The sequence below is a fragment of the Macaca nemestrina genome, chromosome 9 (assembly GCF_043159975.1).
Source record: "Macaca nemestrina isolate mMacNem1 chromosome 9, mMacNem.hap1, whole genome shotgun sequence".
Lineage (NCBI taxonomy): Eukaryota > Metazoa > Chordata > Mammalia > Primates > Cercopithecidae > Macaca > Macaca nemestrina.
In genome coordinates this window covers 26,851,091-26,877,825 of record NC_092133.1, presented here as the reverse complement: position 1 = coordinate 26,877,825, position 26,735 = coordinate 26,851,091, and the positions used below count along the sequence as shown (strand labels likewise).

Sequence of the window (26,735 nt, the reverse complement as noted above, 5' to 3'; positions counted from 1 at the left end):
AACATGTCTTAGAATGAAGATATGCAGAAACAGTGTTCCAGGAGAATGGGTCAGTCTGTGCAAATAAACAGAGCAGCAAAACTCAGGGTGTTGTTCTCACATTTCTTTGGTCAATAGCAAGAGACCCAGTTTGGCTGGGATGCATAACAGAGTGAAGTGGAAGCTGGGGCTATAAAGAGAGCCTGGAACCAGGCTGGGTAGATGCAATCTTACCATTACTTGTGGGGAACTGATGTAGACTGGATCCAAATGTCATTAAAGTCAAAAGATAAGAGTATCAAAGCTGAGCAGTCAGGCTTTGCTGATGAAGGCTGGGAATGATGGCCTATTGCTGGTTCCATCAATCTCTCCTGCAGTTGGATTTATCAGATTTGTCACTGTCCACTCCCTAGACGTCACTGAAGTCTGTCACAAGCACTACAGTTGAGGGTGGTGCTCTGAAGCTTAGAAGATTAGACTACGGAACTGGAGCCGGTTGGGAAGGGCGGGTCAATATACGACTGTGGGCGAGTTTGATTTGTGAACACCTCCTGTGCATCCAGGTCTGGAGGTATATAGGAACATGATAAGATAAAATCTTGGCCTTAAAGATTCTTATTTATTTATTTATTTTTATTTATTTTTTTGAGACAGAGTCTCACTCTGTTGTTCAGGTTGGAGTACAGTGACGCCATCTCGGCTCACTGCAACCTCTGCCTCCAGGGTTCAAGCGATTCCCCTGCCTCAGCCTCCCCATTAGCTAGGATCACAGGCATACACCACCACACCCAGCCAATTTTTGTATTTTTAGTAGAGCCGGGGGGTGGGGGTGGTAGGTGTCACCATGTTGGCCAGGCTGGTCTTGAACTCATGACCTCAAATGATCTGCTCGCCTCGGCCTCCTAAAGTGCTGAGATTACAGGCATGAGCCACCACGCCTGGCCCCTTAAACGTTCTTAAAGCCAAGTGTTGGTGGCATAGAACAGATGAAGAACTAGCTAAAAATTTGGACATACAAATACCTCTCTTTCAAAGCCTACAAAACTATCAAATAGCACAATTGTGCCTGTTCACATCTTAAACCCAATTGTTTGTTTTAAAATGTTCATTTCTCCTTATTCTTGGAGCTCTGTGTTTTTTTTTTTTTCCAAATCATTAGAAACAGGCAGATCAAAGGTAGCAATTGAAAAATAATGATACAACCTGTTTAAACATGGTATCTAAGGTGAACGCAGGCCTTCCTTGTTTGCATAGGATGGCATTTCAGCTTGAGAATTTGTTTTATAAACAAGTGTTGGGGTTGACATTTAGCGAGCTCCCTGGTTTCCACTCTAATTGCCAGTTTTGTACTTGGATACTTAAATTACTTACATATTCATGAGATTAGAAATCAGCTCTGACACTGGGAAATTTCAAGCACATGAAAATCCTGCCAAACCAGCATGGTATATACTGCTCAACATATTTCTTATAAAAAACTGAGTGCCTTTTAACTTAATGCAGTGCCTTGGGGAAACATGATGATATTAGGTAGATATCAGTTTCCTAAGTGTTTGTGCTTGTGCAGAAATCATTTGAATATCCCCAGGGGGTTGAATTTCAAGGATCAATTTGTCTTTATCTCAACTCGCCCTTTTGACATTAAGGGGCTGCTAGGTCTATTCAAAAGCAAATAGAGTTAGTGTAAAGATAAATACTTTAATATTTAATGGTGTTCTATTATTATAATCAATAATATTTCTAAGTACCGTATATCCATCTGTCCTGTTCCATTCATTCTGCTTTCACAGGACCTTCTAGTGATTGTCTAAAAAGGCATTTAAATTAAATTGATTAAAGTGCCTGTAGCTCTATGTACTGGAAAGACACTGGGATAAGACAGCCTCTGACTAAGACAGGCTTTCTCTAATTCCAGCTGCACCACACTGGAAGTGCTATTTTTCAGGTCTTTGGATAATACAGTGGCTGGTATCTATGCCGTTTTTGCTATGTGCCAGGCTCTGTGTTTATATTTTGCATGCGTTATCTCAGTATCATCAAATAGCCCCAGGAGCCAGATACTCTTATTATTATTTCCACTTTACAGTTGGAGAAACTACATTTAAATGACCTGTTGAAGGTCACAGAGCAGGGGTAGGACCTGACAGAGGAGACAGCTGATCCTCTTACCAGCTCACTCTACTGTCAGTCAGTGGTGAGAAACCTAAATATGACTGAGATTTTGAAAGCACTGGCATCTGTTTTCTTATTAAGTCGTCATTATTTCCCAGGGAATGTTCGCCATTCAAAGCAGCCATGATAAGTATCTCCCTTCCGTGAGGGCTCACTCAGGAAAAGAAAGGAACGATTGGCTGGGTGCAGTGGCTCACGCTTGTAATCCCAGCACTTTGGGAGGCTGAGGCAGGCAGATCACAAAGTCAGGAGTTCGAGACCAGCCTGGTCAAGACAGTGAAGCCGCGCCTCTACTAAAAAATACAAAAATTAGCCAGGCGTGGTGACACGTGCCTGTTATCTCAGCTACTCGGGAGGCTGAGGCAGGAGAATCGCTTGAACCCAGAAGGTGGAGGTTGCAGTGAGCTGAGATCGCACCATTGCACTCCAGCCTGGGTGATAGAGCTAGACTCTGTCTCAAAAAAAAAAAAAAAAAAAAAAAAAGAAAGAAAAAAAAAAGAAAGGAATGATTAAAAGGAATAAAGAGAAGATTTTTTTGTTTATAGATATGTTTCTAGATATACATGTAGAATAGATATGAAACTTTAAAAACATTGCAGGACTGGTAGAGAGAGAGAAGGCAGAGAACTAAAATTAGTTCTTTTTAAATAAAATTCACTTTTATGCATGTTACTAAAATTCTGTCATTGGCTGTTCATCACATTGGCAGTCCATTTTTCCTTTTCTATCAACATATGATTTTAACTGAAAGTCAGTTTTCATTTATGGAGAGAATGCTGACTGTTAATATTTAAGGTTTCCAGCTGGGCACAGGGCTCACGCCTGTAATCTCAGCATTTTGGGAGGCCAAGGCAGATCACTTGAGGTCAGGAGTTCAAGACCAGCCTGGCCAACATGGTCAAACCGCGTTTCTACTAAAAAAATACAAAAATTAGCCAGGCATGGTGGAAGGTGCCTGTAATCCCAGCTATTCGGGAAGTTGAGGCAGGAGAATCGCTGGAACCCGGGAGGTAGAGGTTGCAGTGAGCCAAGATCACATCACTGCACTCCAGCCTGGGTAAGACAGCAAGACTATGTCCCCAAAAAAAGAAAAAAAAAATAGATTTTCCATTATTTGTAAACAGAATCTCCCTATCAAAGCCTATTTTCCGCCTTTAAAAGAATGTTTTGGTGTCTGACACGTATGTACCTAAAAATGTTGAAGGGAAGGCCAACATACAGGCCTTAGGATTTTCTGTTTATTTCATAAACTGTGATCCTTTGGAATTTAAAGAAGATCAGGAATGAAGCAAGTTTTCTACATGTTCTTACTTGGAATGTGGACTCACAGAGCTCCAAAATAAGCGAGTCAATATAAACTTACAAATATTCTAGAACTGCCACAAAATAAAGGGTGGCCCACCAAACTGTCCTAAAGATTTTATTCTCCCTCGATAAAACCAATCATTTATTTGAATGTACTTTTTTCAAAAAATTGCAAAAAAAAAAAATAATAATAATAACATCTTCTCAAATAAAATCAAAAGGGAAAGCCATGAACAAAGTAAAACAAAGATAATGGGAAAGAAGAAAGGACAACCACAGGGCAGCAGATGAGGTTTATTCGTCCTATGCAGTGCTTCTTTTGAAATTTTTGAGGTCATTGTTACACATATAAAAATAAGAAAATTTCACATTGAAAACAAAGCAGAATTACTTCTCTCAAAAAAAGAAAGAATTCTGAAGGTCTGGTGACATTGGACCCACCTTCCTACATGGCAAGAAGAGCAGGCTAGAGCTTGATAGCCTCCCTCCCTCCTTCTAAATGAACGCCTGCTCTCCAACTTCCCACAGTCTGGACCCAGCCTGTTTTGTTCAATTGTACTTCTTGCCTGTTTGTGTAGGAACTGCGTTCATGCTCTAGGTGGTCTTGGACGTCCACGAGGGTGGGGACTGCACAGGACAGAAGAACAGGCCTTCCTGCTCTTGGTCAGGGGCAGCAGCCCTTCTCTGGAGCTACCTGAAGAAGAGGTCTGGATAAGGACAGCAAGGGGCCTCTGCTCTCCAGCCGCTCAGCAGCCAGAGTCCTGACCGTGTTCATGCTGGTTTCACAATATGGCAATCCACTTTACAAATACTTCTCCATTGCAAATCCTAACAGAGGCACCAAGAGCCCTTTCCCCGGCATAGACAGCAAAGCTGAAGTATACACAGATTCTTATACTTCTCTCCTGTTTTATTTTATTTTTTCAATTTCCTTACAGTCACATCTGCTCTTTGTTTTCTCTCCTTTCAAATGTTTCCCAACACATCATGTTTAGTGAGGTGTTTAAGACAGACTGAGAGATGCCGTTGGAGGCAATGTTTTATAGCACAGTTTGTACACTAGTTTATTGCCAAATTAAAATAAAGATGTAATCTGGCAGACTCAGCCTTCTGCTAAGCCTTCCTTGGGTGGTTTCCTGTATTGAGGCAAGAAAGTCAGCTAGCAATGAAGTAAAGGATTATATCTCCTTTCTCTTATCAGCTCAGTTTCCAAATACAAAGAAATTTTTTTAAATAGGTAGAATGCTTGGTTTGCCTACTGTTTTATAGAAATAAAAAATAAGTTAATAAAAGAAAGCAAGATTTTGGTGCTCCTATAATAAATGCCATAGAATTCTTCATACTTTCCACAAGGATTCATTGTTTTAAAACTGCGAGGGGTGGGATTTTATACACCAAGTAGCCTCCTGTCCATTTGAAACCGAATCTCTAGAATTGTATCTATAATGTTCCTTTTTCTGAAAATTTCAGGGCTTTCCAAAGGCACATCCTCACATAGGCCCTTCAGAGGCCAAGTCCAGCTCCTATATCTTTACTCGGTAAGTCTCAGGGCAGGGTTTCCTATGTACCCAGACTATTTATTTAAGAATTACAATGGGTAAAAGGCTCCACACCTTTTCCTTTCAGTCATTCTAGTGGTGCCTGGATAGCCACATCCCCAGACAAGATAGCATTTACCTCTTGGCAACTATGGTGATGGTTAATTTTATGTGTCAACTTGACTTGGCTAAGTGATGCCCAAAGAGCTGATAAAACTTATCTGGGTGTATCTGTAAGGGATTTTCTAGAAGACATTAGTGTCTGAATCAGTAGGCTGAGAAAATCCACCCTCTCCAGTGTGGGCCAGCATCATCCAATCCTTGGAGGTGTTGAATAGAAAAGGCAGAGGGAGGGTGAATTCCCCTTTTCTTTTTGAGCTGGGATATCCATCTGTCTCCCCTGGCCCTCGGACATCAGAGTTCCTGGTTCTCAGGACTTTGGACTTGGACCAGGACTTACACCATTGGTTCCACCCCCACCCAATTCTCAGGGCTTCCAACTTGGACTGAATTATACCACTGGCATTCTTGGTTGTCCAGCTTGCAGAAGGCAGATCTTGGGACTTAGGCGCCTCCATAATTGCATGAGTAAATTCCATAATCAATCAATCTCTCTCTCTCTCTCCCCCCACCCCAATCTCTCTCTCTCCCTCTTTCTTTCTCTCTCCCCTCCCCTTATTGCTTCTGTTTCTTTGGAGAACCCTGAATAATACAACCACCTAGATGTTGAATATCACACACAGATTTCTCTAAGTGAAAAGAAAAAATATCAAAAACCTTGGTTTTGTGAATTCTGAGGACATTTGGCCATACATATTTTTCCCTGATTAAAACCACCTTTTTAAATCTTAATATGACTTTCCATAGAACTGATATGCAGTAAAATTCTATCTTGGGCCAGAAAGGAACGTCTGTTCAACAAAACTCTTTGAGTCCCTTATAATGTCCACATCAAAAAGCCTCCACTGGGATTCAGGCACCCAAGATGAAACACAGTCAGAGCAGGGTATCACAGCTCATTTCGGGTCTATCCTGCAGGCCGGAGCTCCAAACTGTCCTTAGGAGCTTAAAAGTTGCATTCACTGAAGGAGAGAAGCAGCAATTTCAGGGAGATAAAGGAAAAATAAATGCGGCTATGTGTTCAAAAGACAGAGAGTATGCCTTAAATAAACAAAGAAGCCAGCAAATAAAGAAAAAGAGAAAAGAGGAAGACCCTGTTCATAGGAGTTGCCACCTCAATAAGGCATTTTCTTTCTTTTTTTTTTTTTTTTTTTTTGAGACGGAGTCTCGCTCTGTCGCCCAGCCTGGAGTGCAGTGGCGTGATCTCGGCTCACTGCAAGCTCCGCCCCCCGGGTTCGCGCCATTCTCCTGCCTCGGCCTCCCGTGTAGCTGGGACTACAGGCGCCGCCACCACGCCCGGCTAATTTTTTTTTTTTTTTTTTTTTTTTTTTTTTGTAGTTTTTTTAGTACAGACGGGGTTTCACCGTGTTAGTCAGGATGGTCTGGATCTCCTGACCTCGTGATCCGCCCGTCTTGGCTTCCCAAAGTGCTGGGATTACAGGCGTAAGCCACTGCGCCTGGCCACTAAGGCATTTTCTAAGGGATTGTTCACCACAATTTGATGTAAAACAGCATCCAGCAGAGAGAATACTGACTAAGATCCTAGCTGGGAGATCTGCAGCAGGGACATTAGCAGCTGTCACAGAAAAACTGATGGGCAATACTTACTTGAAAGAATAAATGTTCCTGTTTCCCGGACAAGTGCAATCACTGGCCAGCCAACACCAGCACATGGTCCTCCTTGCTGCCACATCTCATCAGTGCTAAAAGCTCCATGACCCATGGGTGACTGTCAGCTTTTATTTCCATATCACTGACCCACCTGAGTGGCCACAGACCCTCTCAACTTGACTTCCAGCCGATACCATCAGCTAACAGCTGCAGCTCTCTCCCTTCCAGCGAATGCCCCACTCCCTATTCTGTGATTCAAGCCTTGAGAGATGGAGGTCTTCTCTGATTCCTACTTGTATAGCTGGCTATCCACAATGTGTCTTTTCCAGTATGATTTATCCTTCATCCTTTCTTAAAGAAACAGAGGAGGCCGGGCGCGGTGGCTCAAGCCTGTAATCCCAGCACTTTGGGAGGCCGAGACGGGCGGATCACGAGGTCAGGAGATCGAGACCATCCTGGCTAACACAATGAAACCCCGTCTCCACTAAAAATACAAAAAAATTAGCCGGGCGTGGTGGCGGCGCCTGTAGTCCCAGCTACTCGGGAGGCTGAGGCAGGAGAATGGCGGGAACCCGGGAGGCGGAGCTTGCAGTGAGCCGAGATCGCGCCACTGCACTCCAGCCTGGGCGACAGAGCGAGACTCCGCCTCAAAAAAAAAAAAAAAAAAAAAAAAAAGAAACAGAGAAGTCAGTAGAAAGGCTGGCTTTTACCCATCTGTTCATCTCAAAATATCACCTTCAAAAATGAGAACCCTGGTCAGGCGTGGTGGCTCATGCCTGTAATCCCAGCATTTTGGGAGGCCGAGGCGGGCAGATCACAAGGTCGGGAGTTCGAGACCACTCTGGCGAACAAGGCGAAACCCTGTCTCTACTAAAGATACAAAAAATTAGCCAGGCGTGGTGGCACACACCTGTAATCCCAGCCACTCGGAAGGTTAAGGCAGGAGAATTGCCTGAACCCTGGAGGCGGAGGTTGCAGTGAGCCCAGATTGCACCACTGCACTCCAGCCTGGGTGACAGGGTGAGACTGCATCTCAAAAAAAAAAAAAAAAAAAAAAAGAATGAGAACCCTATCAAATGTCAGGTAGCCCCTTACCCCAATTGTAGAATATCCACATGTGATGTTAATTAGTGATTTTTCTCTTTGAGAAAATTTGTTAACCTCTTAGATATTTAGATTCTTAGCCTCATACAGAAAAAACCTAGTGACAACAAACAGATGAAGACTGCATCCAACTCTAAAATGACAGGATTCATTGGGTCTGTGGTCACAAAGGATACCTTTTGGTTCTTACCCTGAGCATCTGATGCCAGGACTGCTGTAATATCATCCCAACCGGTCTTGTTTTTGACCTCATATTACCACAGTTTATACTCATAATTACTACCGATTAACCCTTGAAAGCTATAGCTCTAAATATATCATTCTCTGGACCCAAATTTCTGAAGGCTCCTAAGTAAGGAAACAAAAATTAGTTTTCCTAAAAATCAAACAGCCAAAACAGTGAAAAATAGTAAAGATTAGGTTCCAAAGTGTGTGTGTGTGTGTGTGTGTGTGTGTATGTGTGTAAATTATAACTAGCTGTAACAAATTTTAGTTTCAGCCAAATAGAAAATTTTGCAATTTTGTACACATGATTTTTACAATTTCATGTATGTGACATTCCTTTTGTAAAAAATTGGCCTCCCCTACTATCACAACAGAAATCCAACATACCCATTAAAGTCCAGCTGAAGTCATTTTGTAAGACCTCTGGAGTAGATAGATCACCAGAGCTCCATCCCCTGAACTTTGGGCTACCAATTTAATGTAATTCATCCAGTCACTTGTATATAACATTCAGTGACAGCACTGCCTTTGTGGCCTCTCTTAAACTATTGACCAACTCATATGTGTTAATCATCTATCTCCAGATGGACAGAATATTGTTATTTTATATCAACACTATATCATGCATGGCACTTAAAAGAGATGTGGCATCTAATATTGGTTTCTTTTTAAATCACTTTGGAAGGGTACCTACAATTATAATTATCAATACAAACACATTTTAATGCAAAGGAAACCAACGCTAAATACTGTTGACCTTGGGTTGAAGTCACAGCCCAGGCGTCCTGACTGGTCTCATATCATCCACTCTGCCACAGTGACCACGGGAGGCACTCTTTGAAGTGCTGGGACCGAAAGAGTTACATATTTGGGCATCTCCTCCAGCACAATTGCAAAGATGCAGAGTTTTTACTTAGGCAGGTCTGGCCCTCGTTGTGCCTCTGGCATCAGGGGGGAAAAATTAACCAACTGTCGAATAAAATATAACAACCCTGTGGATTAAATGACTAATACTCTGTCTGAGCTGGTCAGGCTTTGCCTCTGTTAACTGCACCATCCTGGACGAAATGCACTGTGGCTTGACTCCAGAAACAAAATTGTACATTCTGCTGAAAGGGTAGCCAGGCTGCTCAAGAGGAAAAAAAAACAATGAATTGTAAATTCTTTCTATTTTTAGGCTTAATGTGCATTTTATTTGGCAGTAGGGGCAGTATGAATAAAACTCCAATCTTAAGAATTTTAATTTGCTTCCTTTAAAATGCTCCTGTCAGTAGAGACCTTGGGAAGTTGCTTGTACCATGCTCCTACCTTCAAAAATGCCACATCTATGTAAACCCAGACAAATAAAACCCCAGAATATTCCCCTCACTTAGTTAAGTCCAGTATTTCTTTAAATATATGTAATTTCTAACTCATGATTCCTCTAAGGAGAATTCTCAGAATGACTTCACTGAATAATGCATTTCACAAGGAGTATTCTAGTATTTCACCAATTATCCCTCTGGCTTTTATGGCCAGAGTTTCTCTCACATTTGCCTGTGTAAATGCTACTCCTTTTTCATTTTAATTTAATTTTATTAGCTATCGCTAGCCTTTTATTCTACCCGAGAATACAAGTTTCCTTAAAGGCAGGGACCATATGTATGTTATAGTATATATGCCGTATAGAATACATAATATATATTATAGGATGACATTTTATGGGATGTATGCACACATACACACATCTAATATCATGAGCTCATTTAATCCTTTCTCACGAAGTGACTTCTCCTTCAACCTTACCACCAAGTGAAGAAAAGTTCTGAGATGACTAGGTTCTGCATAAGGTTACCTACATACATCATTATTTTTCCTCTGGCCATTTCTCTCAGTGTTTCAGCAAAACCTTACTTCCTGTTCTTAACCTTTTCAGGGTTATGCTTCCCTTTAAGAGTCTGAGAAAAGCCATGGGTCCTTTGCCAAGAGAAATGATCACCAATCCACTAAGACACTGTCTCCTACTCAATGGGGGTCAGAGACTCCTGACTGTCTTAAGCATCTATGCTAAGAACTGCTTCTCCACCGCGTCTTACTTAGTACACCTAATCTTTATTTGGTAAGTGGTTTCAGATATTTACATGATTTAAACAAGCAACCTGAGACTCTCCTTGCTTTCCCTTGTCCCATTAGCACAGAGGTCAGGCTACTGCTCAGAACAAAAATGATCATTGAGGTGAAATGAAGAGATAATTAAATTAGCACTATTTTCCCCGGAGAACCGTGCTTCACTGTCTCAAACAAGGTAAGCATGCTCACCTTTTGGTCTTGACTGTATGCCAGAATCCAGTCTTCTTGCTTGGGATGGAAAAGCAAGCTTTGAATGTAGAAGTTCAGCCGGTACTTTTGATAAGTTGCGCCTTCATCTGAGCTGATCAGTAAGCTGCTCTCAATCTCCGGGTCTGTGAGTAACATTATCTGCAGCAAAGAATTGTTGGAGAAAGAAAAATTAGGTTTACAAATTTGCAAAACTTGAAAATTAGCTAAATTTTGACACGGGAAGGACAGGGGCAGGTAAATAATGCTTGGCCAAACAGGGACCTTGACTCTGTCAGGCTTATTCTTCCATCTTGGATCAGTGCTACAAAAATATTTCTACAAAGAAATGAAGGGAGTAGGAGAAGCTGAAAGAATGAGGGATGAAATAGGTAACTGTATACTCTTCTCTTTTAGGGGACTCCTTGTTTTATTTCCAAGGTTGTTTCCTAAACCCGGCACACTTACCCTTCTTCCCTTCTTCCTACTGTGCCTTATGTACTTTCCATTTTGGGGGACTAAAAGACTGGTTATAGTCTGTTGTGAGAAAGGTGGAAGAGAAAGAGGATGGAGTCCATTGTTTTTCTTCCCTGCCTCAAATCCTTTCATTCCACTTCAATGATATCCTATGTCATCCTAACTTAGCCTGATTTTCTGAGTCTTAAGTCAAAGTGTAGGCTCTGAAGCTTTCTCTAGGAATTTAACAAAGGCTATTTTACCCCACCACCCTCATCACTTCTAGCCTACTACATAATTTACTTATTTATTTTGTTTCTTATCTACATATCCTCTACTAAAAAATAAACCCTGTGAGAACAAAGACAGCTGTCTGTAGAGTTCACAGACGTATTTCCAGCAGCTAGACTAAGGTCCGGTATGTATGGTACACTGATAAATATTTGTCAAATAAATGAATGAATAGATGAGTACATAGAAAGATGCCCAGAATACTCTGAGATATGGATGGAAGCTTCACAACTTCTAAGTCCACATGAGTCTCTAAAACTCTCTGCAAGAAAAGTTGGTTGCTCTTCACAACCTGCACCACAGAAGAAGCTACAAATATGTAAACATTCACAGCTTCAGATGTTTTACACTGTCTCACTGGGATGCCCAATTTTGTCCAGAGGAATGGGATCAATCATAATAGCAGCAAGACGGAGGAGCTGCCCTCAAAACTACCTTAAATCCTCTCGTTTTATGCCTCCAGGAATCTGTGATAAATTACTTCATTCCCAACTCTCTGTGGGTCTCCTTTCACTCACACAAAGTGTGCACCTAGTGTCTCCAGACAGGTGGCCTTAATGCTACCCATTGACCTCTTCCCCATCAACTTATTAATTGGCACTTTCTGAATTTGGTTCAGGGAAGCATGAAATATGTGCTTAATATGTTGCTGTATGAAGAGAAATCACTGCAGCCCAGGGTTTAAAGATTACAAGCTGAGGATGCTGCACTTCCAAGAAAGAGAGGGGGGGGGGGGGAATAGAGTCATATCGTAAAAGAGCAGAGTGCCAGGCAAACACATGAAGCTTTCTCAAGCATTTGGAGGCAATCATATTAAAGCCTCTGAACAGTTAGTGTCATCTTTGAAAGTGCTGTCCTGTCGCTGTAAATGACACAAAAGGATCGCATGTCAGACACTCTGCCCAAACTCTGTTTATGTTATCCAGTACGAATTTAAGGTTCCTTGCTGTTCTTTCAACATCCCCTTCTTGAAGAGGAGAAAAGGGATGTAATGGGGTGAAGGCAATGCTGTTGCTGTCAGCCACACTCCCGACAAGATGAAAAGTGCACACAAAATTGAAGACTAATTGCCTCTTGTACCATGTTCCAGGAAAGCCACTGCTCACCAACCATAAATTCTGACAAAGTTATGGATTTCTCTGACTCACGTTCACCAAGCAGACAGCGTTCCCTCATCAGATGGCTGACAAGGAGCCATCAGGTAATCTACTAAGTACAAACTCATATGGCTTCATTAAAATCTAGTGTATGCATTAAGCAAGTATATTTAGATGGCTCCTAATTCACAGGAATATTTCCAGATGAGTTCATATTTATGGGCACATAAAAGCTGTCATTTTTTGAATAACAAATAAGCCATCAAATGATCATATTGCTTTGTGTCTCTAACCACAATTAACAATAATGTAAAACAACCTTTTTGCACTACTGCCAAAAAGTCATTTCCATGATAATATGAAGAGGCTCAATTTTATAGAACATCTACTGTCTCAGGCAAGGTGATTCCCTCCCCTACTCTGATTTTCTAGTTCCCTGTTAGCCAGAATATGCTTTCCTCTTTTTCCATGAGAACAGATCTCCCCACCTGCTTCTCCTGGCAGAATACTTAATCAAAATAAAATTAAACACAATTATAAACTAGGCCTACAGAATATTCCCAAAGCAAGCTGATTTTTATCAATCACTTTAAAATATTGTTGATACTCATTTATACTCCACATGATCAGACTGCATAAGGCATCCTACATCAGGTAATCTTGGGTGCGAGTGGCAGAGTAATGCACATATTTCCCAACAGATGGAAACTTAATGTTATAAAAATAAAGCGACTCATATCCTTGGCTTTTTTTCTGGATATTGAAAATAGGCAGACCAAAATCCCACCTTCTCCCTGCAGCCCTCAGCTAAAACTCTCCATTTGAGAATTTGACATTTTGGAAATAATGGGAAATAGTGAGAAATTTCCCAGTGAGCTTTATAGGTATGTCTGTACTACAGAAACATTCCAGTGGTTTCTCTCTCAAATTTCTGCTCAATTCTACCCAAAATGAACAGGTCAATCTGGATCCATTTTTCATTAGTTATTTTTCTTATTGCAGAAACAACTCCATAAGACCTCTAGTAGAATTCAAAAGGAAAAAAAAAATTATGACCCTATGTTTGTATTTCTTTCTACTTCTTTATCCACATCTCTATATCCTATTGTTGATTGAGAATTGATGATTTTTTCTTTTTTCTTTTTAAGTTTGACATTATGACCCAATTTTTTTTCTTTTATTTTTTGAGACAGAGTATCCCTCTGTCACCCAGGCTGTAATGCAGTGACACAATCTTGGCTCCCTGCCACCTCTGCCCTCTGCCTCCTGGCTAAATTTTGTATTTTTAGTAGAGTTGGGGTTTGCCATGTTGGCCAGGCTGGTCTTGAACTCCTGACCTCAAGGGATCCACCCACCTCGGCCTCCCAAAGTGATGGGATTACAGGTGTAAGACACTGTGCCCAGACCCCCAAATATTCATTTGTAACTGAGTCATAAACACACAAATGCACACACATTAACACGCATGACTGTAAAATCTACTCCAATTAATCACAACCTTCAAATTAATTAAATTATGATTGTTGTAATGGCTGAAACATAGTATGTACCTAATTATTAATTGAATAAGTAAAACCTTATTTAGTCTTAAATTCAAATTCTTTAATAATTTTGCTTCAAGTGAATTGATGTTTGTCCTATCATTTTATCAGTCATAAAATATAAATAAGCTAATAAGTAAAAAATTTAATGAGATCTAAATAAAAAAGGCTTAACATACTTGAGAAACAAATACTGTAAATAAGAAATGTGATCCAGTCTTTAGACATAGATGATATTTTTCATAAATGAATAAGTCATATCTTCTCACAAGATTTTCTACTTGGAAATATTTTCAAAATAGTAAGTTCAAATTAGCAAATACTCCTCAAAAACAATAGATTACATTTCTTAAAGATGCCTAACATTCCTATTTTTGCTAGTTTAGAATGACTCTTTATCCCCTTCTGACTCTTCATGTAACTTTGAACAAATAATGTTTTGTTGTGTTTACTTCCCTGTATTCTGGAGTATGTTCTGGACAACAGAATTTTAGGAGGCCCTTCTAAAAGGCAGGAATCCAAGCTTTGCAGATTCCTAAAGTAAGCTCTCTAAAAAAGAGAGGTCATTGTTTGCCTGGAACAAAGCTTGTTCCATAGTAGGTCCACATATCACTGTAAATGAATAAAGGAATGGACTAATGAATGAATGAGTCCTTTTCATTCCTGCCTTCTGCTGCCTGGAGGCCAGGGACCCCTGTCACATTGGGAGTTCCAGTCCCGTTGAGCAAATCCTCGCTGTTCTACTTGAGGCAAGGAGGGTGAAGATAAGAGAAAGAGACTGCCTTTAACAGGAAAGTAATTATTCTCTGTTCAGATCCACCCATGAGTGATTACAGTCCGTTTACTTATGCCTTGCAGGGTGTGCCGACGCTGCACTGACTGCACCTGCAGATGAATTGTTTCCACAGAAGGTCAATAATGGCAATACAGGATCCTGCCATCCAACTCCAAGCAATCATTCATCACCCACTTCAGGAGGAGGAAGAAACTTTATTTGCTTTTCCTAGAGCAGACAAATGAACATGAAATGCAATTTATAGATTTCAAATACGTCACTTCTCTCTTTTTTTTTTTGGTATTAGTCCTTCTGACAGCTCGGTGCCATCAAAAATTAAACGCACTTTCACTGTCTTTGACTTGCGCCAGATTCAACATATGGCTACAGGAAGTAATTTTACAAAAGGTTGGCAGGCAGCTTTCTGATCCTTCCAAGTTGTTGTCTACTGTGGACCTTCTTCCCAGAGGAATGCTGCTACTATCTAGTTTTCCAAATTCTTTTCCTAGATATGTTGTTCTTGGAATTCACCATTTACTGGTTTATGTGGCATGGAGTTAATAAAGAGTTCTTCAGTACCTCTGGGCATATACTTTTTCGTATCATTTCTTTGGTCCTAATGGAAAAAGTATTTATTTTGTGTGTTGTTCATTATTTGTTTGCTCATTTGACTACTCCTTATCATAAATGGGCTGGAATCAAGCAGAGGTAATGGGCTGCTGTGTGGATATCTCTCTTGCTTTACTCAGAGCTTAATTCAGCTCCAGATGCCCATATCACAGGTGCATAATAAATGCTTTTCATAATGATAATGACAACAGCAAAGCAGAACAGCAACAGCAGCAATTAGGCACTCCAGTTATCTACTGCTACCCACTTTACTCAAACAGAAATATTTCTCTCTATAAACAGCATGGAAGTCTATTTGCAAACTTCTGACCTCAAAACTGAAAACAAATTAAGCAAAATGTAATCAGAGAAAGTAAGTCATCTGCTGACCAATGAGGGTGGAAAAGCTACCTATTCTCAATGCGGGCTGAGCACTTATCCTTTCCAGATGAGCTGAGGGAAAGAGCAGTAAGTGCTTATCAACTGGCAACTATTTGGAGGACAGTGTTAGGGAAAGTTGAACAGGATCCCAGAATGATCCGTGGAAAGAAAATCACAGAAATACAAACAATGAAGGAAGGGGAGGAAGAGGATTAAAAGGAAAAAAAGCTCAAATCAAGCACACACTGATAGAAATGAGTCTGGTAAGAAGATGGAAATGCCAAACCAATTTTCCTAAATCCTACCCTTCCAAACTTAGTGAAGCTTACCTATGTACTATCTTTGTTTATTAGCACAAAATCGCATCATTCAATACTAAGAGATGAACAGAACATTTGGGCAACAGACCGTCTACTTGTGACCTGCAAAGTGATTCAGTGAAATGACTGGGAAACTATGGCATTGTATTTTAAAGAGTTTATTCTGTCCTTTTGCTTTCAAGCTGGTTTTCTAGTGAGGATCCACAGACTTAGATTTTTTTTAAGGGAAAAAAAACAAGCATAAAACAATTTTTTTAAGACAAGATCTTGCTCTGTTGCCCAGGCTGGAGTGCAGCTGTATGATCACAGCCTCAAACTCCTAGGCTTAAGGGATCCTCCCATGTCGGCCTCCCAAAACACTCAGATTATAGGCATTAGCCACCATGCAAAGATGGGAAGAAACATTTTTTTAAGGAGCATGTAATTTCAGTCCTTTATATGTGTGTTAATTGCCTTGCCAGGAGACCCAACCCATTAATGATTATTTGTAACAATAATGAGGAGTCATTCAGTACCTCTTGCCCAATTCCATAGAGTACATAGGAGATGAGTAAGGTTTACCAGAAATGACAACATGTGAGTTATAGTCCTTGGAAGATGATTCAAAAAAGAAAACGTATAGGACATCTCTTCTTATTTCACTTGGGACTACTGAACAGTCTTCTCCTTTGAGACAATTTAGAGAAACCCAAACTTACAAACACTATTTTACTGTGAGAATCTGCTTCCACCACTGTGAATGGCACTGAACTTCTATAAGGAAATATCTGTCCATGCATATATTTCCATGGAGGGCTGATCTGCAGGGCTGAGCATGGGGCTGGTGCACCACTGACTTGTGTTCCACAGGGAGAGCCATAACCTAATCCTAAACTTGGCTCTAGTCAATGTCTCCATGAATGTGTACTTTTCCTCACAAAAGAGAAAAGAAGGGAGTGTGCTTAGTGAAGGTTATTCACACCATGAGAAGAAGGGTACAGTACAATCACAAGAAATAGCAGGGGGTCTGGGTTTAAAAGCTTGGATTTGAATTTCTTCTCTGCCATTATCAGTTGTGCCACTTTGAATGCCTTATAGCTCATTTAATCCTTTTTTGAGTCTCAGTTTCCTCATTGAAGATAGTAGTGATACCATAAACAAGTTGCCAATTATTGAGCTGTTGTGTATCAGGCTCTCTGCTAAAGCTTTAAACTAAATTATTCCATTAAACTGTTTATGAAAACTACTTGAGGTAGATATCATTATGTCCATTTGATATCGGGCTTAGAGAGATGAGGCAATTTGCTCAAGGTTGCACAGCTAGTCAGTGATAAGGTTATCTATGTCATGCCCTGCATAGATTTGGGTGAAGATCAAATAAGATTCTCTGTGCAAAAACACTGTTAGGTTTTGTGCAAATATTACTACGTTTACCCCACAAAGGATGGCATATTTAGTACTTTGTGTTCTGCTAAAATATGATAGTTGAATGCCAAAAAAGAGAGGGAGAGACATATAAATCTGGCATTGCAAATATCTCAAAAAATATTGCCTAGATTAAAAAAAAAAGAGGCAGCAAGAAGAAATGGGGTGCAAGATAATGGAGAATTTCAGTAACAAGTGTTACTAATACACTACATTCTTGAATAAACAAAAATAATTTATTGGTTTTAAATATACAGTCAGAAGATCAAAATAGCCAGTCATGATTCATACCCCAGATTTTTCACAATGGCTCTGACTTCCTTTACCTTGTCCTTCCAGCATGATTCTCCCATAGGTTGGATTTTATGCTTTATCATAAAAATGGATGGGAAAAGAATAATAGAAACGGTCAAAAATCTCTGATGTAATGTTCTTATTGGTGGAGAAACAAACATTTTCCCACATGCTAGTTCCCAAATAATTGTATGCTAAAGCAAATAAGAACTATTACAGTGTAACTGTTTTCCTAATAAATGCATCCCATGCTTAATTGTCACTTTAAAAAAACAGACTCATTTTGCTGGAGAAATAGCTATTATTAATATCACACTGAGGTGATAGTGGGGAATATGGAATGTTAACTAATGCTTAGCATTGGGTCATCTGGTTTAAAAAACTAAACATGGGGCCGGGTGCAGTGGCTCACGCCTGTAATCCCAGCACTTTGGGAGGCTGAGGCGGGTGGATCATGAGGTCAGGAGATCGGACCATCCTGGCTAACACAGTGAAACCCCATCTCTACTAAAAATACAAACAGTTAGCCAGGTGTGGTGGCGGGCACCTGTAGTCCTAGCTGCTCGGGGGGCTGCGGCAGGAGAATGGCATGAACCCGGGAGGCAGAGCGTGCAGTGAGCTGAGATCACGCCACTGCACTCCAGCTTAGGTGACGGAGCGAGACTCCGTCTCAAAACAAACAAACAAACAAAGAAACAAACAAACTAAACTAAACATGGTATTTCAGAAGGAAAGAATGATGTACACATTCAAAGAATCTTTTTATTATTGCAGTCACTATGAGAACGGATTAAATACCTTGAGAATATTTGAGCCACCTTAAAAATCTCATCATTATCCCCTAGCCTCTGCTCCAACCCAATCAAAACACACTTCCATCGCCATTGCAAGTCCCAAAGTAACTTCTCTTTTAAATCCCCAAAGATCTATAAATGCCAAAAGGTTACATCATTTTTAAATGTTAGCTGCTATCAGAAGGAGCCATGATGCTAAGAGAAATGGACATTCATCTTCTTTGCTCATGGGAAACTTTACAAGAAATGATGTTCATTTAATGATAAGAAATCTCTTTATTCTGATAAGAAATCTCTTTATTCCACAAGAAATGATAAAGAAACTCAAGTGAGAAGGAAGAGAGAGCAGGAAAGAGAAGCTATCAGTATACTTTAACATTGATTTAAGTGAGGGAAATCCATTTTTCGTAAAATCTAAAAGTTGTGTACTTGATTTTAGAGTCTGAATAAGTGTCAAGTTGAAAGTCAGGAAAGTAAAATGAAAAATCCATAGACATTAATCCACTCTAAAAATCAGTGAACAGGATTCACCCACATTCTTCATCCCTTGCTGTATTTGTATCATCATCCTAATGAAGGAGTTCAGGAAATGCCACCCCAAAAGATGCTGCTTTGGTATACTTATTACTTCAAACTGAGGGCACTTGGGGAACAGAGAAAGCTCAGAGGAGCTTTTTATCTATCCTTATCTATCTAAAGACTGATCCTCCTAAAATAACTCAATTGTCATAAATTCCTTCCCCAGGAATCTCATCAACCAAAGATGAACTCAGATTACAGAAGAGACTAGAAGTTGACATTACACCCAGACTGGCTATCACCTGTTCTTCTGAGGGCCAACTGGTCTTTCCCAAAACTCATTTACTTTTCCCTAAATTGCCTACATCCCTCCTCTCCTCCTTCCTATGAAGTGGGCACATAAGCCTTTAGATCTCACTGGGTTTTTGGTATTCACTTTTCTTTCATGCGACGCCCCTGTACATGTAATACATTTGTTTACCTTTTCTCTTATTAATCTGTCCAGTGATGGTTGATGGTTTATTTCATGGACTCAATTATAAAGCACTCAGAGGGTAAAGGGAAATTTTTCCCTTTCCTACACTAACAAGTATGTTTTAATTTTACTTACTTATATTAATGCTTCACGATAGACTGGCAAATATACTAGGGTATACTGGGGAAGATTAATGAAATCTCAGCCGCAAGAGACCTTGCTAATGTATTTGACTATTAAAGCTTTCCTGAAAAGACTATGGAGACTACGAGGGATTTCTCTTATACAGGATTTGCAGATTAGTGAAGTAAGAAGAGCCTGGTGCAGCTCTACTGCAGAGCTCTTTGGAAGATGGGCCTAGAGCGGGTCATCTAGGAAGAAGTCTCTCATGTTAACAACGAAGTCCATTTCATGTAATATTTTCCTTCCTTCTTCAGTTATTTAATAACAAACATTGATCATCTCAAGTTGTTGTTCAGAGGTGGAAAAGGGTCAATGTGCTTAATTGACATGCCAGAGCATAATTACATCATCTGCTGCTTTCCTCTCTCTCTTTTGATTTCAGTCACAGCAGGAAAGATAGTAGTGTGGTGTTTTACGCAGATGATTTTTTTCATGACTGCATATTCTAGGTTTAATTCCATCTTAATATACATACCTCAGAAGCAGTAGAACTGACATAGTATATTAAAGAGAAAAGGAGTTTTGTTCCACTTATGTATTGTAGAACAATCTATCTCAGAACAGTGGCTTCAAACAAGCATTTTGTTTTAAGATTTTGTGGGGCAGGACTTTTGGAAAAGCTGAGCTAAGTAGGTAGTCTCAAATCCACATGATGTCAACTGTGGTGGCCAGAGTTAGATATTTCACTTCCAAGATGGCTCCTTCATTCCTGTATCTGGATTAGCCTCTCTCGTTCTCCCTGCATGGCTTCTCATCCTCCAGGACTCGCCATGTGGCTGAATATCACATAACATGGCAGTTTCATAATAGTTGAATTTCTTATATAGCAGTGGTTTCCTTCAGTGTGAATGTCCCAAGATCAAGTGTTCCAAAGGGCTAAAGTGGAAGGTGCAAAGCTTTGCATGACCCATCCTTAGATGACCCAGAACATCAACTTTGCCATGTGTTATTGGTCAAAGAATTCTGAGTCAGATTTAATGTGAGGAAAAAATAGACTTCACCTCTTAAGGGAAGAAAAGCATGTACACGCACACACATGCAAACATAAACACATACACACAGAAGGCAAGCCGTATTGAAGATATGTAACCACAACTATCTTCTGTAAAACTTGTCACTTATAATTTTTAAAAGTATATGTTTTATATATATGATATAATAGATACGATAAAGAGTTGTAATTATTATGTTCAATATGAATTAAAAAGTCCTCATAATCATAGTATTCCTGCAATATAGATATCTTGAAGTTGCCAGATTTTTCATTGGGTTTTAGCTATGAAATAGCTCTTACCTTAAACTTTTGAAGACTGAAAATTTCTAATCTGTTATCAGTTTAAGGTGAGTATATTTATCGAAGACCAAGTGAATTGCATTGTTTAGTCCCTCTCAGGGACATTAAGGGACCCAAGGTTGAATAATTTCGGTGTGCGAATTTTCAGGGTACATAAATTATCCATATTAACTTATAGATGAATAGACAAGTTCAATGTTCATTAAAGTGTGTATAAGTAAGTCTAATAAGAGAATCTACATCTAGGCATTATAATCCCCTATTTAATTAAGGATCTGATACCATGAAATATGGGTTTCTTAAAAGCAAAATAGTCCTTGTTCCTGTATGCTCACAGGAAAAGCACAAATATCATTTACAACATAAATCGGAAACTGAAAATAGGATACTTAGTGTTCCCTTCAGTTTGAAAAATGGATCTTAAAATAAACCTACTGATTTTTAGGTAGCCTTGGGCTAACAACAACAAAAGGCCATTTAGGTCTGAAAGTGAATGGTAAATGTATTCTAGAAACACACAGAAAGTTCAATTTTTATCGTGCCCAGGCCCACATAAAACCATCTAAAATTTTTATTTTATATTTTTTAAAATTGTATTTGCATCCTGCTGCATAGCTCAATTCCTACTGCTGCTATGCCAACCCTATAAAACATTCATCTGCTCCAAGTTATTACCAACAGGGAATCCACACTTTAAGAAAATAACCACAAAATCAGCTCTCTTGACTTCAGTGGTATTTCTCAACACCCCAAAAGTATTTTGTATTCAAAGGGAACAAAAATGTTGCCTTCTTTAAATCTTTTCAAAAAACACGATCTTTTTATGGATATGGGCTAGTAACTTTTATACAGCTAGTCACCACAATTGCTTATAGGTTAGGATCCTCATCAATCAGAATAATTCCTAATCAAGGGGCTACCATGAAGTCCAATTATAAAAGCTCCAATTCTGTTTTGTGACTATACAGAAGCCATTTTCAGACCCAGGTTCACATTCATGATAAGTTGAATAAGCTCATGAAGATATTATCATTTTAAAAGTTGGCTGATCTTGATTCAAGAGCTGCCTTGATCATATGAAATACAGTTCATAGGTAGTTTGACTTTCTTTGAATATGTCATGAATAGGGTGAACATACATTACATGTTAACTTTGAAAGTCGTGGCTTATTCCTATGGCACCATCATAAATATTATTACTGACATTCAGATATGACTTGGATGATAAATTAACTCATCAAAAAGTTATAAAACCAACAGATCTCATGAGAACTCATTCACTATCATGAGAACAGCATGAGGGGAACCACCCTCATGATCAAGGTCTCTCTCTCAACACCTGGGGATCACAATTCAAGATAAGATTTGGGTAGAGGACATAAAGCCTAACCACATCATTCCACCCCTGGCCCCTCACAAATCTCATGTCTTTTCATATTTAGTAACCAATCATACCTTCCAAACAGTCCCCCAAAGTCTCAACTCATTTCAGCATTAACTTGAAAATCCACAGTCCAAAGTCTCATCTGAGACAAGGTAAGTCCCTTCCACCTCTGAGTCTGTAAAATCAAAAGCAACTTAGATACTTCCAAAATACAATGGAGGTACAGGTATTGGGTAAATGCTCCTACCAAATGGGAGAAATTGGCCAAAACAAAGGGGCTACAGGCCTCACACAAGTCTGAAGTCCTGCGGGGCAATCATTAAATCTTTTTTTTTTTTTTTTGAGACGGAGTCTCGCTCTGTCACCAGGCTGGAGTGCAGTGGCCGGATCTCACCTCATTGCAAGCTCCGCCTCCTGGGTTTATGCCATTCTCCTGCCTCAGTTTCCCGAGTAGCTGGGACTACAGGCACCCGCCACCTCGCCCGGTTAGTTTTTTGTATTTTTTTAGTAGAGACGGGGTTTCACTGTGTTAGCCAGGATGGTCTCGATCTCCTGACCTCGTGATCTGTCTGTCTCGGCCTCCCAAAGTGCTGGGATTACAGGCTTGAGCCACCGCGCCCGGCCCAATCATTAAATCTTAAAGCTCCAAAATGATCTCCTTTGACTCTCTGTCTCAAATCCAGGTCATACTGATGCAGGACGTGGGCTCCCATAGTCTTGGGCAGCTCTCTTGCTATGGCTTTGGAGGGTACAGTACCCCCTTCCACACCAGCTGCTTTCTTGGGCTGGTGTTGAGTGTCTGTGGCTTTTCCAGGGGAACAGTGCAAGCTATCAGTGGATCTACCACTTTGGGGTCTGGAGGATGGTGGCCCTCTTCTTACAGCTACACTAGGCAGTGCCCCAGTGGGCACTCTGTGTGGGGGCACTGACCCATTTCCCTTCTGCACTGCCCTAGTAGAGGTTCTCCATGAGGCCTCCGCCCCTGCCTCAAACTTCTGCCAAGACATCCAGTCATTTCCATACATCCTCTAAAATCTAGGTGGAGGTTCCCAAACCTCAACTCTTGACTTTGTGCACCTGCAGGCCCAACACCATGTGAAAGCCACCAAGACTTGGGGCTTGCACCCTCCAAAGCAATGGCCTGAGCTGTATGGTGGTCCCTTATAGCCATGCCTGTGACAGGGGGCACCAAGTCCCTAGGCTGCACAGAGCAGCAGCAGTGTCCTGGGCCTGGCCCACAAAACCATTTTTCCCTGCTATGCCTCCAAGTGTCTGATGAGAGGGACAGCTGTGAAGGTCTCTGACATTTGGAGACTGGAGACATTTTCCCCATTGTCTTGGCAATTAACATTTGGCTCCATGCTACTTAGGCAAATTTCTACAGGCAGCTTGAATTCCTCACAGAAAATGGGTTTTTCTTTTCTATTGCATTGTCAGACTGCAAATTTTTCAAATTTATGCTCTGCTTCCTCCTGAATGCTTTGCTGCTTAGAAATTTCTTCAGCCAGATAACGTAAATCATCTCTCTCAAGTTCAAAGTTCCAAGATCTCTAGGGCAGGGGCAAAATGCCACCAGTCTCTTTGCTACAGCATAGCAAAAGTGATCTTTGCTCCAGTCCCCAACAAATTCCTCATTTCTATCTGAGACCACCTCAGCCTGGACTTCACTGTCTATATCACTAATCAGAATTTTGGTCAAAACCATTCACCAATCTCTAGGAAGTTCCAAACTTTCCCACATCTTCCTGTCTTCTGATTCCTCCAAACTGTTCTAACCTCTGCCTGTTATGCAGTTTCAATTTATATCAGTACTCCACTCTCTGCAGTACCAATTCACTGTATTAGTCTGTTCTCACACTGCTCTAAAGAACCGCCCAAGATTAGGTAATTTATAAAGCAAAGAAGTTTAATTGACTCACAGTTCTACATGGCTGGGGAGGCCACAGGAAACTGACAATGATGGCAGAAGGCACCTCTTCACAGAGTGGCAGGAGAGAGAAAAGGTGAGCAAGAGAGGAACTACCAAACACAAAACCATCAGATCTCTTGAGAACTCACTCACTATAATGAGAACAGTTTGAGGGGGGGCAGGGACCATCCCCATGATCCAGATCTCTCCCTCAACACCTGAGGATAACAATTCAAGATGAGATTTGGGTGGGGACACAAAGCCTAACCACATCATGGTGTCTCCTCAATTCATAAACAATTGGTACTAGACTTAATTCCTTCAATTTGTTACTGTAACACCAGAGGTTTGGTCTAGGTCCTGATACTCACCACACAGAAAGCCAATCACTGAGATGATGAGTATTACCAACGAAAAAGGCTTTAATCAGGTGTTGCAGCCAATGAGCTGGGAGTTCAGCCTCAAATCCATCTCCCTGACTGACTGAAACTAGGGGTTTATATAGCAGGGAAGACATGTAATCGTGTGTAAGAAAACAGAAACTAAGGAAGGGCAAGGAAGGGCAAGGAAGCAATCAAAGTGAAAGAAGCAATCAAAGGTAGTCTGGTGAGTTTCAGTTATTTGATACATTTTTTTTTTTTGAGAGGCTTGAAGGCCCTTTCCTAAGGAAGGAACTCTGATAAAACAAATGTAAGCTTCAAGCTTGAATTGACCAGAAAGGTCAATTTCTATGTTTATCCAAAAGGACAGTCTATGGGACTATTGGGTTGGCTTCAAATTCAGAATAAAAGAATGAAGACACAGTGCTCCTAGTGATGTCAGGACAGGTTTTTAAGCTACTTGTCCGATGTCTAGCTCTTGCTAGGTATGAATCTTTGTGTCAAAGATACAATAATTTTGTTTCTTTTTTAGTTATATTATTTGCTTTAAAGTTTAGGTATTGTGTTCAAATATGAACAAGAAAAAATATTAATTACAGACATTTTTGAAAAATGTCCCCAAAAACATACTCAGAATAAAAGAACAATCACTTAAGCCTCACTATGCAGAGATTATTGTCACTGACACTTTGATATTTGTTTTCACAATCTTTGTTTTATGCATATATAGATATACGTACATATACATAAATGTTTGTGGGTGTCAGAAAGAGACACAAAGTGAGAGAAAGGGAAATTTATATAGCAAGAGGGTGTCACATGACACTTTCTGCTTTTTAACCTGCTTTTCCCACTTTAAAGCCATACTGCAAAGATTTTCTACGGTATTCAATATTCTTCCGTGTTATCATTTTTATTGGTAATATAGTATTGATTACACAAATATACCACTATGTAATTAATCTATTATTTACAAGGTTTCCAGTTTTCACTGATATTATGATTAATGTAGATTAATATTTCTGTATGTCAATTACTATTTCCTCAAGTAATTTCCTAGTAGTAAAATTTATGAATAAAGAATATGAATTTTGGGCTGGGCACGGTGGCTCATGCTTGTAATCCCAGAACTTTGGGAAGCCAAGGCAGGCAGATGGATCATGAGGTCAAAAGATTGAGACCATCCTGGCCAACACTGTGAAACTGTCTCTATTAAAAATACAAAATTAGCTGGGCGTGGTGGTGCATGTCTGTAGTCCTAGCTACTTGGGAGGCTGAGGCAGGAGAATTGCTTGAACCCAGGAGGCGGAGGTTTCAGTGAGCTGAGGTCACGCCACTGGACTCCAGCCTGGCGACAGAGTGAGACACCATCTTAACAACAACAACAACAAAAAAGAGAATATGACTTTTGTAACCACTTTTGATACATACTACCAAATGTTTTTCAGAAGAGTATACCAATTTATAGTTCCTTGGTTGGGACATTGTAAATGCCTATCACAACACTAGGTTTGTCTGTCTTTTTATATTGTTTTCTAAGAAGACTGGAGAAAAAGATGTCTTTTGTGTCAATACATACCACTTTCATTCCTAATGACAGTGAGTTTTTTCATTGCTTTTTCTCTCCCTTTATCCTTTTGTCATTTATGTTTACTCACTTGAAGTCCTCATTTGATATACTGGTCATATTTTTCTCCATTTAAAATTATGGGTATGTCTCTTTTTCTTATTGATTTATATACATTGTTATTCTTACTTCATAGTCTGTTTACAAGTCTGCCTAGGCACACTTTCTATCTTCATCTACATTTCTGGAAAAAGACAATACAGTAGCATTCTGCACATATTATAACACATAGACATGCGTGATCCCAAGTGCATATTTCAAGCTCGAAGACAATTAAGAAATTAGAAATGCTAAACTGCATATTTCAGTAATTGTGTTCCCTAAATAAAGGAGCTGTAGAAAAACATTATTTCTCCTTTTTTTACTATGTCATCAATTCCCAGCCAAACCTTTCTGGTTATCCTTTTATCATAAATTATAAGATGTTAAGAAATAGCTCACTGCACGAGAAACTCAAATTTGTTAAACTGCTATTTTAAAAGATTTTATACTCACATGATGTTTTTCATTTAAGCATCACACAGCACTTCACAAATGTTAATTAGGATATTCCAACTGGAAATTGAAGCAAACCTCAAGAGAGCGAAATTAGGCATGGAGAGGCACAATCATTCCTCCAAGATTATTCTAGAGCATCCTTGGCATTTCCATGG

General features: G+C 40.0%; 1 protein-coding gene across 4 annotated transcripts in view; it reads right to left on the bottom strand.

Annotated features, from left to right (window-relative positions):
* Window positions 1-26,735, bottom strand: part of LOC105478290 (sortilin related VPS10 domain containing receptor 1) — a 596,134-nt gene that overhangs the window by 198,979 nt on the left and 370,420 nt on the right. For all 4 annotated transcript variants that reach the window (XM_071069161.1, XM_071069160.1, XM_071069162.1 and 1 more), the window contains exon 4: window positions 10,353-10,511. In XM_071069161.1, coding sequence (XP_070925262.1) covers window positions 10,353-10,511 — 159 coding nt within the window. The remainder of the gene's footprint in view (window positions 1-10,352; window positions 10,512-26,735) is intronic.